Source organism: Schistocerca serialis, chromosome 1 (assembly GCF_023864345.2).
Source record: "Schistocerca serialis cubense isolate TAMUIC-IGC-003099 chromosome 1, iqSchSeri2.2, whole genome shotgun sequence".
NCBI classification, from domain to species: Eukaryota; Metazoa; Arthropoda; class Insecta; order Orthoptera; family Acrididae; genus Schistocerca; species Schistocerca serialis.
The window spans coordinates 933,127,112-933,140,512 of NC_064638.1; the positions used below are offsets into that span (position 1 = coordinate 933,127,112).

The 13,401-nt window shown below is 42.9% G+C and overlaps 1 protein-coding gene across 1 annotated transcript in view; it reads right to left on the minus strand.

The window, feature by feature from the left end:
* Window positions 1-12,256: 12,256 nt before the first annotated feature.
* The window catches only part of LOC126458538 (uncharacterized), a 33,620-nt gene continuing 32,475 nt past the window's right edge, over window positions 12,257-13,401 (minus strand). The window contains exon 4 of the mRNA XM_050095652.1: window positions 12,257-12,440. Within this exon, the coding sequence (XP_049951609.1) occupies window positions 12,291-12,440 (150 nt within the window). The 3' untranslated portion in view covers window positions 12,257-12,290. The remainder of the gene's footprint in view (window positions 12,441-13,401) is intronic.

Sequence of the window (13,401 nt, forward strand, 5' to 3'; positions counted from 1 at the left end):
TCAGAGGGCTGCTCGCCCTCTGTAATAAAAAAAACTGAGTCAAGGAATCAACGATCAACTTGACCGGATGTCTTGTGACGTCCGCCCAGACCAAACGCAACGAACAACACCGGAGTCAATGACAAGAGGAAAAAAAAAAGCTGTCTAAGGCGCTGCAACCATCGACTGTGCGGATGGTCCCGGCGGAGGTTCGAGTCCTCCCTCGGGCATGGGTGTGTGTGTTTGTCCTTAGGATGATTTAGGTTACGTAGTGTGTAAGCTTAGGGCCTGAAGATCTTAGCAGTAAGGCCCATAAGATGTCACACACATTTGATTTTTTTAATTGCAACAGTTGCAGCTACCACAGCACAGATAAGAGGGCTTGTGAGCCCAGGTGTATGAACATGAAATGTTGCGAATCGGTTATAAGCAGTGGTTCAAATGGCTCTGAGCACTAGGGGACTCAACTGCTGAGGTCATTAGTCCCCTAGAACTTAGAACTAGTTAAACCTAACTAACCTAAGGACATCACAAACATCCATGCCCGAGGCAGGATTCGAACCTGCGACCGTAGCGGTCTTGCGGTTCCAGACTGCAGCGCCTTTAACCGCACGGCCACTTCGGCCGGCTATAAGCAGTGGGACTATGGACACACGCACTTCTAGTCCGTATTCCACCTTGTGGAGAAACATAATTAACAGTGTGAAAAAGTTCGAAATACAAAATTGTGATTATGTTTCCGAAATAATCTGGTCATTTGACCTCCAGACCAGATGAGAGGAAACGCAGATCCCAGCACACTGTAAGTAATCCCTTATTTACATAAAAAACGTGACGTGAACTGTTTGACAATCTAAAAATAACAAAACTGTATCGTTATAGATCCCACTGAAGATGCCTTAGCGGGGTGGAATGGCCGCGCGGTTTGAGGCGCCATGTCACGGATTGCGTGGCCCCTCCCGCCGGAGGTTCGAGTCCTCACTCGGGCATGGATGTGTGTGTTGTCCTTAGTGTAAGTTCGTTTAAGAAGTGTGTAAGTGTAGGGACCGATGACCTCAGCAGTTTGGTCCGTTAGGAATTCACACAGACTTTTTTGAAGATACCTTATAGTAAGAAAAAGGCGAAACGCGTCTGGGAAAAGCAGATTAAGTTGCACCAAGAAAAGGCAGTATTTTAGCAAAACAAGAATTTTCTCCAGCCGCTTGGAACTTAGTGCTGGCCGAGACATTAGCGATAAATGTAATCGAATTGGGATTCCATTCGGACCTGGCGCTTCATTTGTTTTCAACTCTTTCAGTTGCGTCCCTACGACAGGGATGCCTATTACTATGTTCTCTATTCGGGAGTCTGTACGAAGGCTGGAACGAACCTGGAAAAGTCTTGTTCAGAAGCAGCGCTTGCCAGAGGAGAACTACTAACGGGAAAAGGAGATGGGCCAAGAAAATGTCTGGATGTTTAATACAGTTTCGGTAGTTTTTTGGAGCTTACGAAATCGAGTAGTCGGTATATACCCGTCCTGGCAAGTAAATCTTGTGCCTCCGGAGAGGCGGGTGATGTTTAAAAGTAAAATTTCTTAAGTCAGCTCTCAGGGACCAAGAAAATCATCTTTCCAATACGGAAAGCCGACAAGAATTCGAATGTGCGTGAGACGTGAAATTCTGATTGGTCGTTCCCTATTTCGTAGGCTAGTGTTTCGGCTTTTATTACGTGCGCATCTGATCGGTTGGCAGAGGCCTCGTATCATATCTTGGAGCCGTCAGGTGGTTGTAGGCAGTGTTTAATGGAAGTGATGGACGTGCAGTCGAAACAAACGAACATCAATTTTTTCCGTGAAGTTTTCAAATGTTTTATTTTGGTGTCATTCTTCGCCGGTTGATTCTGAACTATTATCCTCCTTTGTCTCTGGGAAGGTTATCTACAGAAGTTGCCAGGAACCAGTTGGAAGCGGTCAGACATCGGAATCTTTCTGACTATAGGGAATATTATTTTCGGTGTTGGTGTAGTAACACTTGTAACGTTGCCTCGCTAGTCAGGTTGATGCTGGTGAGCCTTATTAGGACTGTTTTATAGGCTTAGCAGTAACGGTCACTGCTCCAGGTCCAGTTCGCCTACTTGAACGACTGCCAAAATGAGTACGTTAGACGCAGATATTCTCGGTGTAGTGAAGCAGCTTAAATCAATTAATAAATCCAAGGCCTCTGGTCCAGATCGTTTACCAGTCGGGCTCCGTTCAGAGTAAGCTCATACAATTAAAAAATGGTTCAAATGGCTCTGAGCACTATGGGACTTAACAGCTATGGTCATCAGTCGTCCCCTAGAACTTAGAACTACTTAAACCTAACTAACCTAAGGACATCACACAACACCCAGTCATCACGAGGCAGAGAAAATCCCTGACCCGCCGGGAATCGAACCCGGGAACCCGGGCGCGGGAAGCGCGAACGCTACCACACGACCACGAGCTGCGGACAAGCTCATACAATAGCTCCAGACTCAGCAATCAGATACAACCACTCAGTCATCGGAAGATCCTTACCAAAAGGCAGGAGAGTAGCACAAGCCACACCAATACCCAGTAAAGGAAATAGGAGTGATGTGGTGAATTACAGAACCATAACACCAACGTCGATTTTCAGTAGGATTTAGGAACATATACTGTATTTGAGTATTAAGGACTACCTCGAGGAAACAATTTACTGACAAATAGCAAACACGAATTAAGAAAATATCGTTCTTGTGAACGAAGTAAAGGGGGCTATAGACAGGGGATGTCAAATTGATTCCATATTTTCAGATTTCCAAAAGGCTTTTGATACCGTTCCTCGCAAGCGACTTCTAATCAGATTGCGTGCCTATGGAATACCATCTCAGTTGTGAGAGTGGAGTCCTGATTTCCTGTCAGAAATGTCATAATTCATAATAACTGGCTGGCCGCTGCGGCCGAGCGGTTCTAGGCGCTTCAGTCCGGTAGCGTGCTACTGCTACGGTCGCAGGTTCCAATCCTGCCTCGGGCTTGGATGTGTGTGATGTCCTTAGGTCAGTTAGGTTTAAGTAGTTCTACATCTAGGGGACTGATGGCCTCAGATGTTAAGTCCCATAGTGCTTAGAGCCATAGTAACTGACGGAAAGGTATTGAGTAAAACAGAAATAATATCTGGCCCCAAGGAAGCGTTATAGGCCCTCTACTCTTCCTATCTACATAAACGATTTAGGAGGCAATCTGAGCAGCCCTCTTAGTTTGTTTGTAGGTGATGCTGTCATCTACAGACTTCAAAAGTCGTCAGACGATCAAACCAATTCCACAGTGATTTAAACAGGATGTCTGTTTGGTGCGAAAAGTGGCAATTAACTCTAAATAATTAAAAGTGTGAATTCATGAACACGAGTACTAAAAGGATACCGCTAAATATCGGTTCCACTTCAAACCACACAAATCTAAAAGTTGTAAATTTAGCTAGAAGCTTAGGGATTACAGTTACGAATAACATAACCTGGAGCAATCACCCAGATAATGATGTGGAGAAGGTGAACCAAAGAGTGCGATTTACTGGCAGAATACTTAGAAAATGCAATAGGTCTACTAAAGAGACTGCTTTTACTACGCTTGTCCACCATCTTCTGCAGTACTGATGTGCTGTGTGGGATCGGCATCAGATAGGATTGATGAAGGACATCGAAAATGTTCAAAGAAGGGCAGATCGTTTTATATTATCACGAAATAGGGGACAGAGTGCCTTGGATATGCTTCCCGAATTGGGGTGGCAGTCGTTCTAACCTGAGATTTTTCATTGCAGCAGCATCTTCTCATGAAATTTTAATCACCAACTTTCTCCTGAGAATGTGAAAATATTTTTTTGGCGTCCACCTGCATAGGAAGAAATAATCATGATAATAAAATAAAAGAAATCAGAGCCCGAATGGAAAAATGTTCCTTTTCCTGCGTGCGGTTCCAGAATGGAACAGTCAAGAAATAGCTTATTGGTGCTTTGATGAACCCTCTGCCAGGCACTTAATTATTGATTGCAGAGTAATCATGTATACGTAGATATAGAGATAAACATTGTAACTTAACCCCTTGATGCTTCTCTCTATCTGAGTAAATCTTCCTAGAACTGGCTACGAAAACTTCTAAAAATTGATCACTAAACCAGCTAGTTCCTAACTAAAATTCGTGTACTGTGCAAACTCTGACTACACTGAATTATACAAAGACTTAACGATATGCTACAAACTGAAGTTAACTGTTTCTATAAAAATACAACGCTGCCCTGAATGTACGCGACGTCTGAAAAACGTGCGCAGCTGAACGTACAAAGCAATTCCTGGGCGTAATCTGTATTTTCACTTACCTAGCGTCTTGACAAATATTTCTGCAGATTTCTCGAAAACAGCGCACAGCATAAAATAGCAAAGCAACACTAAAAACTACGACTGAAAATTCCGTACCATAAAGTGCAATGTGCCTACATAGATAATAAACTGAATGAAGGGTGGCAATCTTAGGTGGTAAGAAATAACTTGTGACAAAATTTAAATAAATCTTTATGTTCAAAAGTACTGCTTTAAAAAACAACTAAATGTTCACCATAGTATTCACATAACATGACTTTAAGAAATAATTGTAAGCACAAAGAATCTCATTTTCCTATCAGAGCAATCCATATAACAAACCTACTATCTCAGCTTCGTTATTACAATCCCAATAACACCAAACAATACTAAGCGTTTCAGTACTTACCTAAGTTTCTCAATATTCCAGAAAAACTTACAAATAATCGCCTTAGCTTCCCTCTCCATAATTGCATCAAAAAGATTCGTAAACAAATCCGTCAATCTCGTATCACACTTATAAAGAAAATTTCCTTATCATTTTTGAAAATACGTCTGCTACTTAACACTGCTCAATTTAGAATGCGTGTAACTTGGCTAGCCCTCTCAGGCAGAGGCGGTTTAGCATAGACAAAGATTAGTAAGTAACATGGTTTCGCTTTGTGTGAGCTATGCATATAGATATTTGCGTGAGAAACAGAATTTGCAGAGCGACCAAATTAATATACATACCTCGCAACAAGTCCTTGCGAATCGACGCAGCAATACTTACCGCGATTTGTGTAGTGCGCCGCACACACCGAAGAGTGGTTGGATTTTAACCTGGCGAAGGAAGACGAAAGAATGTTGCAAAACTGTAGCGTTTTTGTACGAATACCCCGTTTCCCTGTCCTACCTACTACAACTCTGATGGCTTGGAGAGACCCTGGATACAGCGAAGTACTGCCCCTTGCGTAAACATACCCTCGTGACCTGCTTTAGCAGGGTAATATGCAGCAGATGTGGTGAGGCGTGTGTAAGTCTTCGAATAATAACATCAGTTTTCACTGTTTTCGCGGTATGAGAACTCGCTGACCTGTCGCTCATCCAACATGTCTGGGATCTGGCTCCTTCGCAATAAATTGGTCACGGTCTTTCAGCAATTATCCTTGATGATTTGTGTAGTCACTTATAGAAATTCATGGAAGGAGCTTTGTGAGGATAATATTAAAACTCTCTTTGACGCTGGAAGTAAAATGATAGAAGTTGCGAAATCCCACAGAAAGGAAACACACTGACATATACTCAGGTGAGAAAAAGCCATGGGACAGTGATAACCACGTATACAGATGGCGATAGTACCGCGTACACAAGGAATTTATTTAATCGTATGGCTAGGGCCCCCCGTCGCCGCGTGCCGGTCTTTCAATTTGACCCCTCTTCGGCGACCTGCAGTCTAAGAGGATGATATGATGATGATGAGGACAGCACAACACCCAGTCCCTGGGCGGAGAAAATTCCCCGACCCAGCCGGGAAACGAACCCGGGCCCAGAGGACTGATAATCCGTCACGCTGACCATTCAGCTACCGGGGGCGGACACACGAGGAATGAAAGGCCAATGTATGGGCGGAGCTGTCATTTGCACTTAGGTGGGTCATGTAAAAGGTTTCCGACGTGATTATGACCGCAAGACAGCAATGAACAGACTTTGAAAGCGGAACAGTAGTTGAAACAAATCGTTAGGAAATTCGATGTTCCAAGATTCAAAGTGTCAAGAACGTGCAAAGAATGCCACATGTGAGGCATTACCTCCCACCACGGACAACGCGGTGGCCGACGGTCTTCTCTTGACAACCGAGAATAATGGCGTTTGATTAGAATTGTCAGCGCTAACAAACAGGCAACACTGCGTGAGCTAATCGCAGAAATCAACGTGGGACGTACGACGAACGTATCCCTTAGGACAGTCCATTGAGCCGGCCGAGGTGGCCGAGCGGTTCTAGGCGCTACAGTCTGGAACCAAAAAATGGTTCAAATGGCTCTGAGCGCTATGGGACTTAACTTCGGAGGTCATCAGTCCCCTAAAACTTAGAACTGCTTAAACCTAACTAACCTAAGGACATCACACACATCCATGCCCGAGGCAGGATTCGAACCTGCGACTGTAGCGGTCGCGCGGTTCCAGACTGTAGCGCCTAGAACCGCTCGGCCACCCCGGCCGGCAGTCTAGAACCACGCGACGGCTACGGTCGCAGGTTCGAATCCTGCCTCGGGCACGGGTGTGTGTGATGTCCTTAGGTTAGTTAGGTTTAAATAGTTCTAAGTTCTATGGGACTGATGACCTCAGAAGCTAAGTCCCTTAGTGCTCAGAGCCATCTGAACCATTTGAACAGTGCGGCGAAATTTGGCGTTAACGGGCTATGGAAGCAGACGATCGACGTGAGCGCCTTTGCTAACAGTACATCACCTGCAGCGCCTTTCCTGGGCTCGTGATCATGTCGGTTGGATCCTAGACGACAGGGGAACCGTAGCCTGGTGAAATGAGTCCCGACTGCAGTTGGTAAGAGCTGATGTTAGGGTTCGAGTGTGACGCACACCCCATGAAGCCATGGAGTGAAGTTGTCAACAGGGCACTGGGCAGGCTGGCGGAGGATCCGTAATAGTATGGGCTGTGTCTACGTGGAATGGACTGGGTCCGCTGGTGCTGCCGCACCAGTCATTGACTGCAAATGGTTGTGTTCGGCTACTTGGAGACCATTATCAGCCTTTCATGGACTTCATGTTCCCAAAGAATGACGGAATATATGGATCACAATGCGCCATGTGACCAGGCCAAAAGTGTTCGCGGATGTTTGAAGATCATCTTGAACAGTTCGGGGGAATGATTTGGCCACCCAGATCACCCGACATGAATCCCACCGAATATTTACGGGACGTATTCGAGAGCTCAGTTCATGCACAAAACCCTGCACCGCAACACTTTCGCAGTTATGGACAGCTATAGAGGCAGCATGGTTCAGGCTTTCTGCAGCGGACTTCCATCACTTGCTGAGTCGATGCGCGCCGCGCGTGTTTAGCCGAGAGGTCCAAGGCGCTGAAGTCACGGACTGTGCGGCTGATCCCGGCGGAGGTTCGAGTCCTCCCTCGGGCATGTGTGTGTGTGTTTGTCCTTAGGATAATTTAAGTTAAGTAGTGTGTAAGCTCAGGGACTGATGACCTTAGCAGTTACGTCCCATAAGATTTCACACACATTTGTACATTTTTTGAGTCGACGCGACGTCGTGATGCCGCACTACACAGGGGAAAAGGAGATCCGACATGGTATTAGGAGGTATCCCATTACTTTTATCACATCATTGTATCGTCCTGGAAGCTTTGCAGCAAATTTAGCGGGCGACATTTGGCTTGAAAATGAACCTGTGTTTCTCTGCCTCACTTTGCAGCACAAGTTCTTTAATTTCAAGGTACATGTGCGATACTCTTCTTGGTAAACAAGAACAGACTAAATACACGTCTTTTAGGAACAGGATAGAACATCTGTATCTTTTGACTGTCTGCTGTCGATTTCAGAAACAGCGTGTAATGGCTCTCCATTATTCATAGTAATTAATTCCGGCAAACCCTTACTCTGCTCAGACATGAATATCACATTATCGCAAAATACCTACCTCTTTATGAATTTTTTTTCATATACCCATCATTCTGTTTTCGCGTCGATTGTGATATCCACATGAAATGTGAGCTATAAATTACCTTTGGTGGCAATTTTATTCTTATTTGTGGCAAAAATTGCTTGTAATATCCCTCTGTCTCTACCATGACATTGATTCTGATGTTTAGACTCCATAGAATGGCTCCTAAATGAGCGACTGTTCTCGTAGAAGGAGTTTCAAACTTCATTAACTCGCCTGAAAACTGGCTTAGCACGATCATTTGGTTTCGATTGAAAGTTAGAGATAGAACTTTTCCGCCAATTACTGCAGCAGAAAATCACAATCTATGCACTCTCAAAATAAGCCCACGATTTTCCACTGGAAATGTGTATCTAAGATGCTCAAATAAAAGACTATGAACTTGAAAAAGTTTGAAGAATTACCTATCTTCGTAAAATGTCGTGCTATATCAAGAAAAGTACAACAGAAATCGTAAAACTCGAGCACAGATGGATAAAGCATCAAATTCCAAAAAGAATGACGGCAAAAAAGCCCGTCGGGCACACGCGTCCCAACACACGGTACTGCCGCAAATACGTGATAACGGAAACTGTCAACGACTATTCAGGCAACTTCTGACAAGTTTAGATTAATACGGAGAAGAGGGAACTGGGAGAATTTGCAGTTTGGTGCTATTGACGTATGTTAAAAATCAAGTGGAGGGATACAGTAAAAAACGAAGTAGTCCTAAAAGAACAGGTGAGGAAACAACGCTACCAAAGAACATTACGCATAGGGACGGGTTAGTCGGACCCCTGTCACTGAATACAGGATTTGTTAACTGGGCGTTGGAAGGAGAAGTTTAGACGGAAATGTTACGGGCAAGGACTAGAACATTCAGAACAAAAATGATTTTGGGTCTGTACATAGAAATATTAGCAGAAAACAGGAGAAAATGAAAGATAGTATCAGACTAGTCGAAAGCCTCGCGATTTAAAATAAATGGATGGCTTTCTTTCAGTATCAGATGAAGAGTCAATGGCAGGTATTTAACAAATTTAAATCCAAAAATATATATAGTTTCATTATATCATGTACAATTGACGTTTCTACGAAATTAACTGAAGTAGATAACGATAATCACTGCATTCTTTCTTCCATTATTGTGTTCAACACAAGAACTTCTCGCATAAACTCTGAGCTCTATTGTACAACAACTCAAAATAAATTTAAAAGATTTGCAACTGTTGTCACAGGTAATCTGATAAGGCAGGCGCACTGACAGTTAGCCAACATACCGCCACAACGACCACGCACATACTAATCGCTCGAAATTCTTACGGAGATGTCACGTTAGAGAGGAAACCAATAAATAATGCTTATACGTTGTGGGAAAGTCTGAAAAGTAACTCAGGATTTAATGTGTTCGACAGTTTCATAGTTTCTTCTTTCAAATCGATGTTGGCCCCCAAAGTACAGATTTTACGTGTTCGTTCTTCATATCTCTTCGTAACATTAGTCCTGGATGTTTTATGTTTTTATGTATGTGGTAAAATCTTAAGCGTTGTACTCCGGTAATACTGTTTATGTCCATAAATCCGACGCAACGCTATTTTCTTTATTACCAGCTTACTGTCCATGCAATCTGTAGGCTTACACATTTCTCATCAAATGCCTAGTGCAGCTATTAGTGAAACCCCAGTAAGACAATTTCCAGAAAAATGTGCCTGATTTCGACGTATTTTCGGAAAACAACGAGGATCTTATAAGACTTGGTACGGTAACATTATTATGATGAATGTTAATATTTGCTAAAAGGGCAGGATGCTGAAACTGAATAAAAAAAATCCAAATCCACAGAACAGATTGCGGAATATCTGGGCAAGGCTAGACTAAAATCTGATCCTGGAAACACCATTCAATCGTAGAAGTAACTAAAACCTCCAAAGGAGACTACATTTCGCTAGTTCACTTGCTCCCCAGTCGTTTCTCAATAGACTCAGGAAATTATTTTTCATTAGGTGGACGACGAAACGAAGCTTCCCGATAATTCGTTATAAACGTTCTGCCTGAAAGCTACATAAAATCTGTAGTTGGAAAACCTACCCATGATAGAACTTTCACGTAGAAAATAGGGTGACTGATCGTGAAGCATGTGTTGCAACAATTATCACTTAGATACAAAGGAGCAGGCAGGTCAACATGTTCGGCAAACTCCCTATTTGTGTATACATATATTAACAATGGTAAAAATATGACTGAATTATTGTATTTGCTGACAGCAGACTGTTGGTGTACCATCAGTTTCGGGTCTCAATGCGATAAGAGAACGTAGTTCATGTTCGACATATCGCACATCACATATTTAGTGCTGAGTTTTTCCTCTGTGTACCACCATCGCCCATGTGTGGTAATGTTGCATGACTTATTTACAGACGTTTGCTTTTGCAGTTGAGTGACGAAATTGTTTGCAGAATTTAATTCACTTTTGACTTACTCAGAAGACCTTGCAGTCCGGGCAGACATAGCCTGCATATACCATTCTGAAGATAAGAGTGCGTCAGCTGTAAGTATTTAGAGGCACGACCCGTTTCGCAGCATTTTAGCTGTGTCATCAGGTGCAAGCTGTACAAATTAAGGGACAAATACTCATGTAAGGCAAGAAAACGTAACTAAACTGAAAAGATAGACGGGATTAATAGACTCACAAAATCAGGTCATGTTCTGATCAAGACAAGAGAATGAGATGACACAGCGTTCACAGTCAACAGTTTTTCACTGAGTACAGACGTCAGTAATAAAATAGCATAACACAACATAGGAAGCTCCCATGATACGCTCCCTTGATACCTTATAAAGAACGAAAGCTAGAATAAGAGCTCCCTAATAACAAACATTCTGGAAGGTGAAATACTGCTACATTCCACTCACCATGATTACCACTATCTGGTGAGCTAACGTGCCCCAATATACCTAAATAGTGATCAAAAACTGAAAGTATATGATCATCTATGGGATTACATAAATTAAATAGGACCGGTCCCTCATTTGCCTAAAATGATTGAAAAACACGGTGGAAAAACTCCAGTCATTCAATATTAAATTGTGGTTCATTCCCCAAAATATCCAATGTAAAACCGTTTTAAGGCTTAGCATGAAACTGACATGAATTGAAACCTCGAAGCATGTCACAGTTCAATAATTTTAGTATCTACAATTCTGAACAATTTTTAATGATCTGCGTTCCTATGGACAACATTGGCACTAATAATAGTCTCTAAGAATTTACGTCAGTTTTAGCCCATTATAAGTGATCACTCAGTTTCCCATCAGGCCTGGCATAGTTCTACATGTCTAGTTACCCACGGATCCTCAAGGGCGCTCCACATGAACCTTCTCTTCGCGTCGCTATATGGCGCTTCCACAGTTTCGTCTTGACATGCCGGTATACATCCGGGGCGCGCGGTTGCGGTGGTAAGTGCAGCCTCTTGGCATCTGGCTTTGCGATGGGTTGCTTTCTGCCAGTTGAGCTATTTAGACACGTCACGATATTCAGCCTTGTTTCACTTCATGTTAACTTCGTCCTAAGACTTAAATAGTTTTATATTGGATTTTTTTGGAACGTGAACCACAATTTAAAATTGAATGACTGGGGTTTTTACCAGAATGTTGTTCAATCATATTTAGGCAAATGAGGGATCGGTGCTGATTAATTTACGTAATCCCCAGATGATCTCATACTGTCACTTTTTGATCACTTTTTGCGTGATTGGGGATACGTTAGCTCACCACGTTGTGGTATCCTGGTGAGTGGAATGTAGCAGTATTTTACCTTCCAGGCAGTGTGTTATCAGGAAGTTCTTATTTTAGCTTTCTCATTTCTAGGTATCAAGGGAGCGTATCACGAGAGCGTTCTATGTTCTTTTATGCTATTTTATAATTAACGTCCGTTACTTAGCGAAAAATTGGTGACCATGAACGCTGGCTCATCCCATTCTCTTTTCTCGATCAGAGCATGACTTGATTTTGAGAGTATGTTTGTTCCGTACATCTTTTTATTTTAGTTACGTTTTCTTGCCTTACCTGAGTTTTTGTCTATCAACCTGTAGAGGCTGCATCCGATGCTGCAGCTAAAATGCTGTGAAACCGATCGTACTTGTACATAAAGCACTTACAGCTAAAGCAGTTTTATCTTCAAAATATCACTTATTCATTCTCTTACTACATTTGCTAACGGAAACAAAGTTACGAGAATATAGGAATTTGTACAAATGTAAAAAATATCGGACTCGTCTGAAATAAATAAAGTTTACATTTGTTCATAAGTATTTATTGTCAACGTTTACTTTCACTCATTGACCAATTTGAAGGCCATGTCGGCGCAGGAAGCTTTGTTGTCTTCTAGAAATGACTCCACGTGCACCTTGTAGTCCCCTAGAGGCAGAAGCATAGAGTCCACTGGTATCTTCATAGTCTGATCTGTGAAGCTGTAATTTCCCTGTGGACGTAAAAGAAGCATACGGATTTTTAAATGTCATAGCACAGCAGGGAAAATCATATGCGCAAGCAACACAGTCTTCTGCAGAAACACGAATGTCGAGAAAGACATATATACATACATATATACAAAAAGTCATCACCTACTATCGGTAAAACTACATGGCCACAGTCGTTTGTTCCGTATGAACAGTATGAACAGTCAGTGACGGTTGTAAGACAGCTCCGTTCGAGCAGCAGCACAGGAAGGTAGAGTGTTCGTTTGTGTATTATTTTACGAGCTTATAACTAGAAGCTTAACTTGGTTTCACCTACACCTGGTTACACGCTACCAGATAACTTCACTGTCGCACTCCACTTCGACCTCAATAGCGACAATATTTTTGCCAATTTGCAATCAACACTCCCGCTTCCCCCCCCCCCCCCCCTCGCCCCCCCTCCCCTACTATGGCCGCTAATATCTGTCTTTCCTTTGGCGGCCGGTGTGGCCGAGCCTTTCTAGGCTCTACAGTCTGGAGCCGCGCGATCGCTACGGTCGCAGGTTCGAATCCTGCCCCGGACATGGTTGTGTGTGATGTCCTTAGGTTAGTTAGGTTTAAGTAGTTCTAAGTTCTAGGGGACTGATGACCTCAGAAGTTAAGTCCCATAGTGCTCAGAGCCGTTTGTCTTTCCTTTATACATTCCTCGACTCGCTAAATATCTCAAAGCTCTCCACTTCGGGTTTCAGCCAGCTTTCGGCTCCAAGAATAATTTGTGAACGAGAGCTTTCCTGGAGGGCAATAAATTCTAGAAATTTGTTACTAATACGTCGACGGTTTACTGATAAAATTTTGACAGTCGAAGTGCCCTTACTCTCAACACGGTCTGACTTCCCATGCTGCATACTTGATATCCTTGTAAACAAGACAGAGAAGAGCTGAGTTATCCATTGCAGATAAGAATCAATCGAATTTCTGAGATGA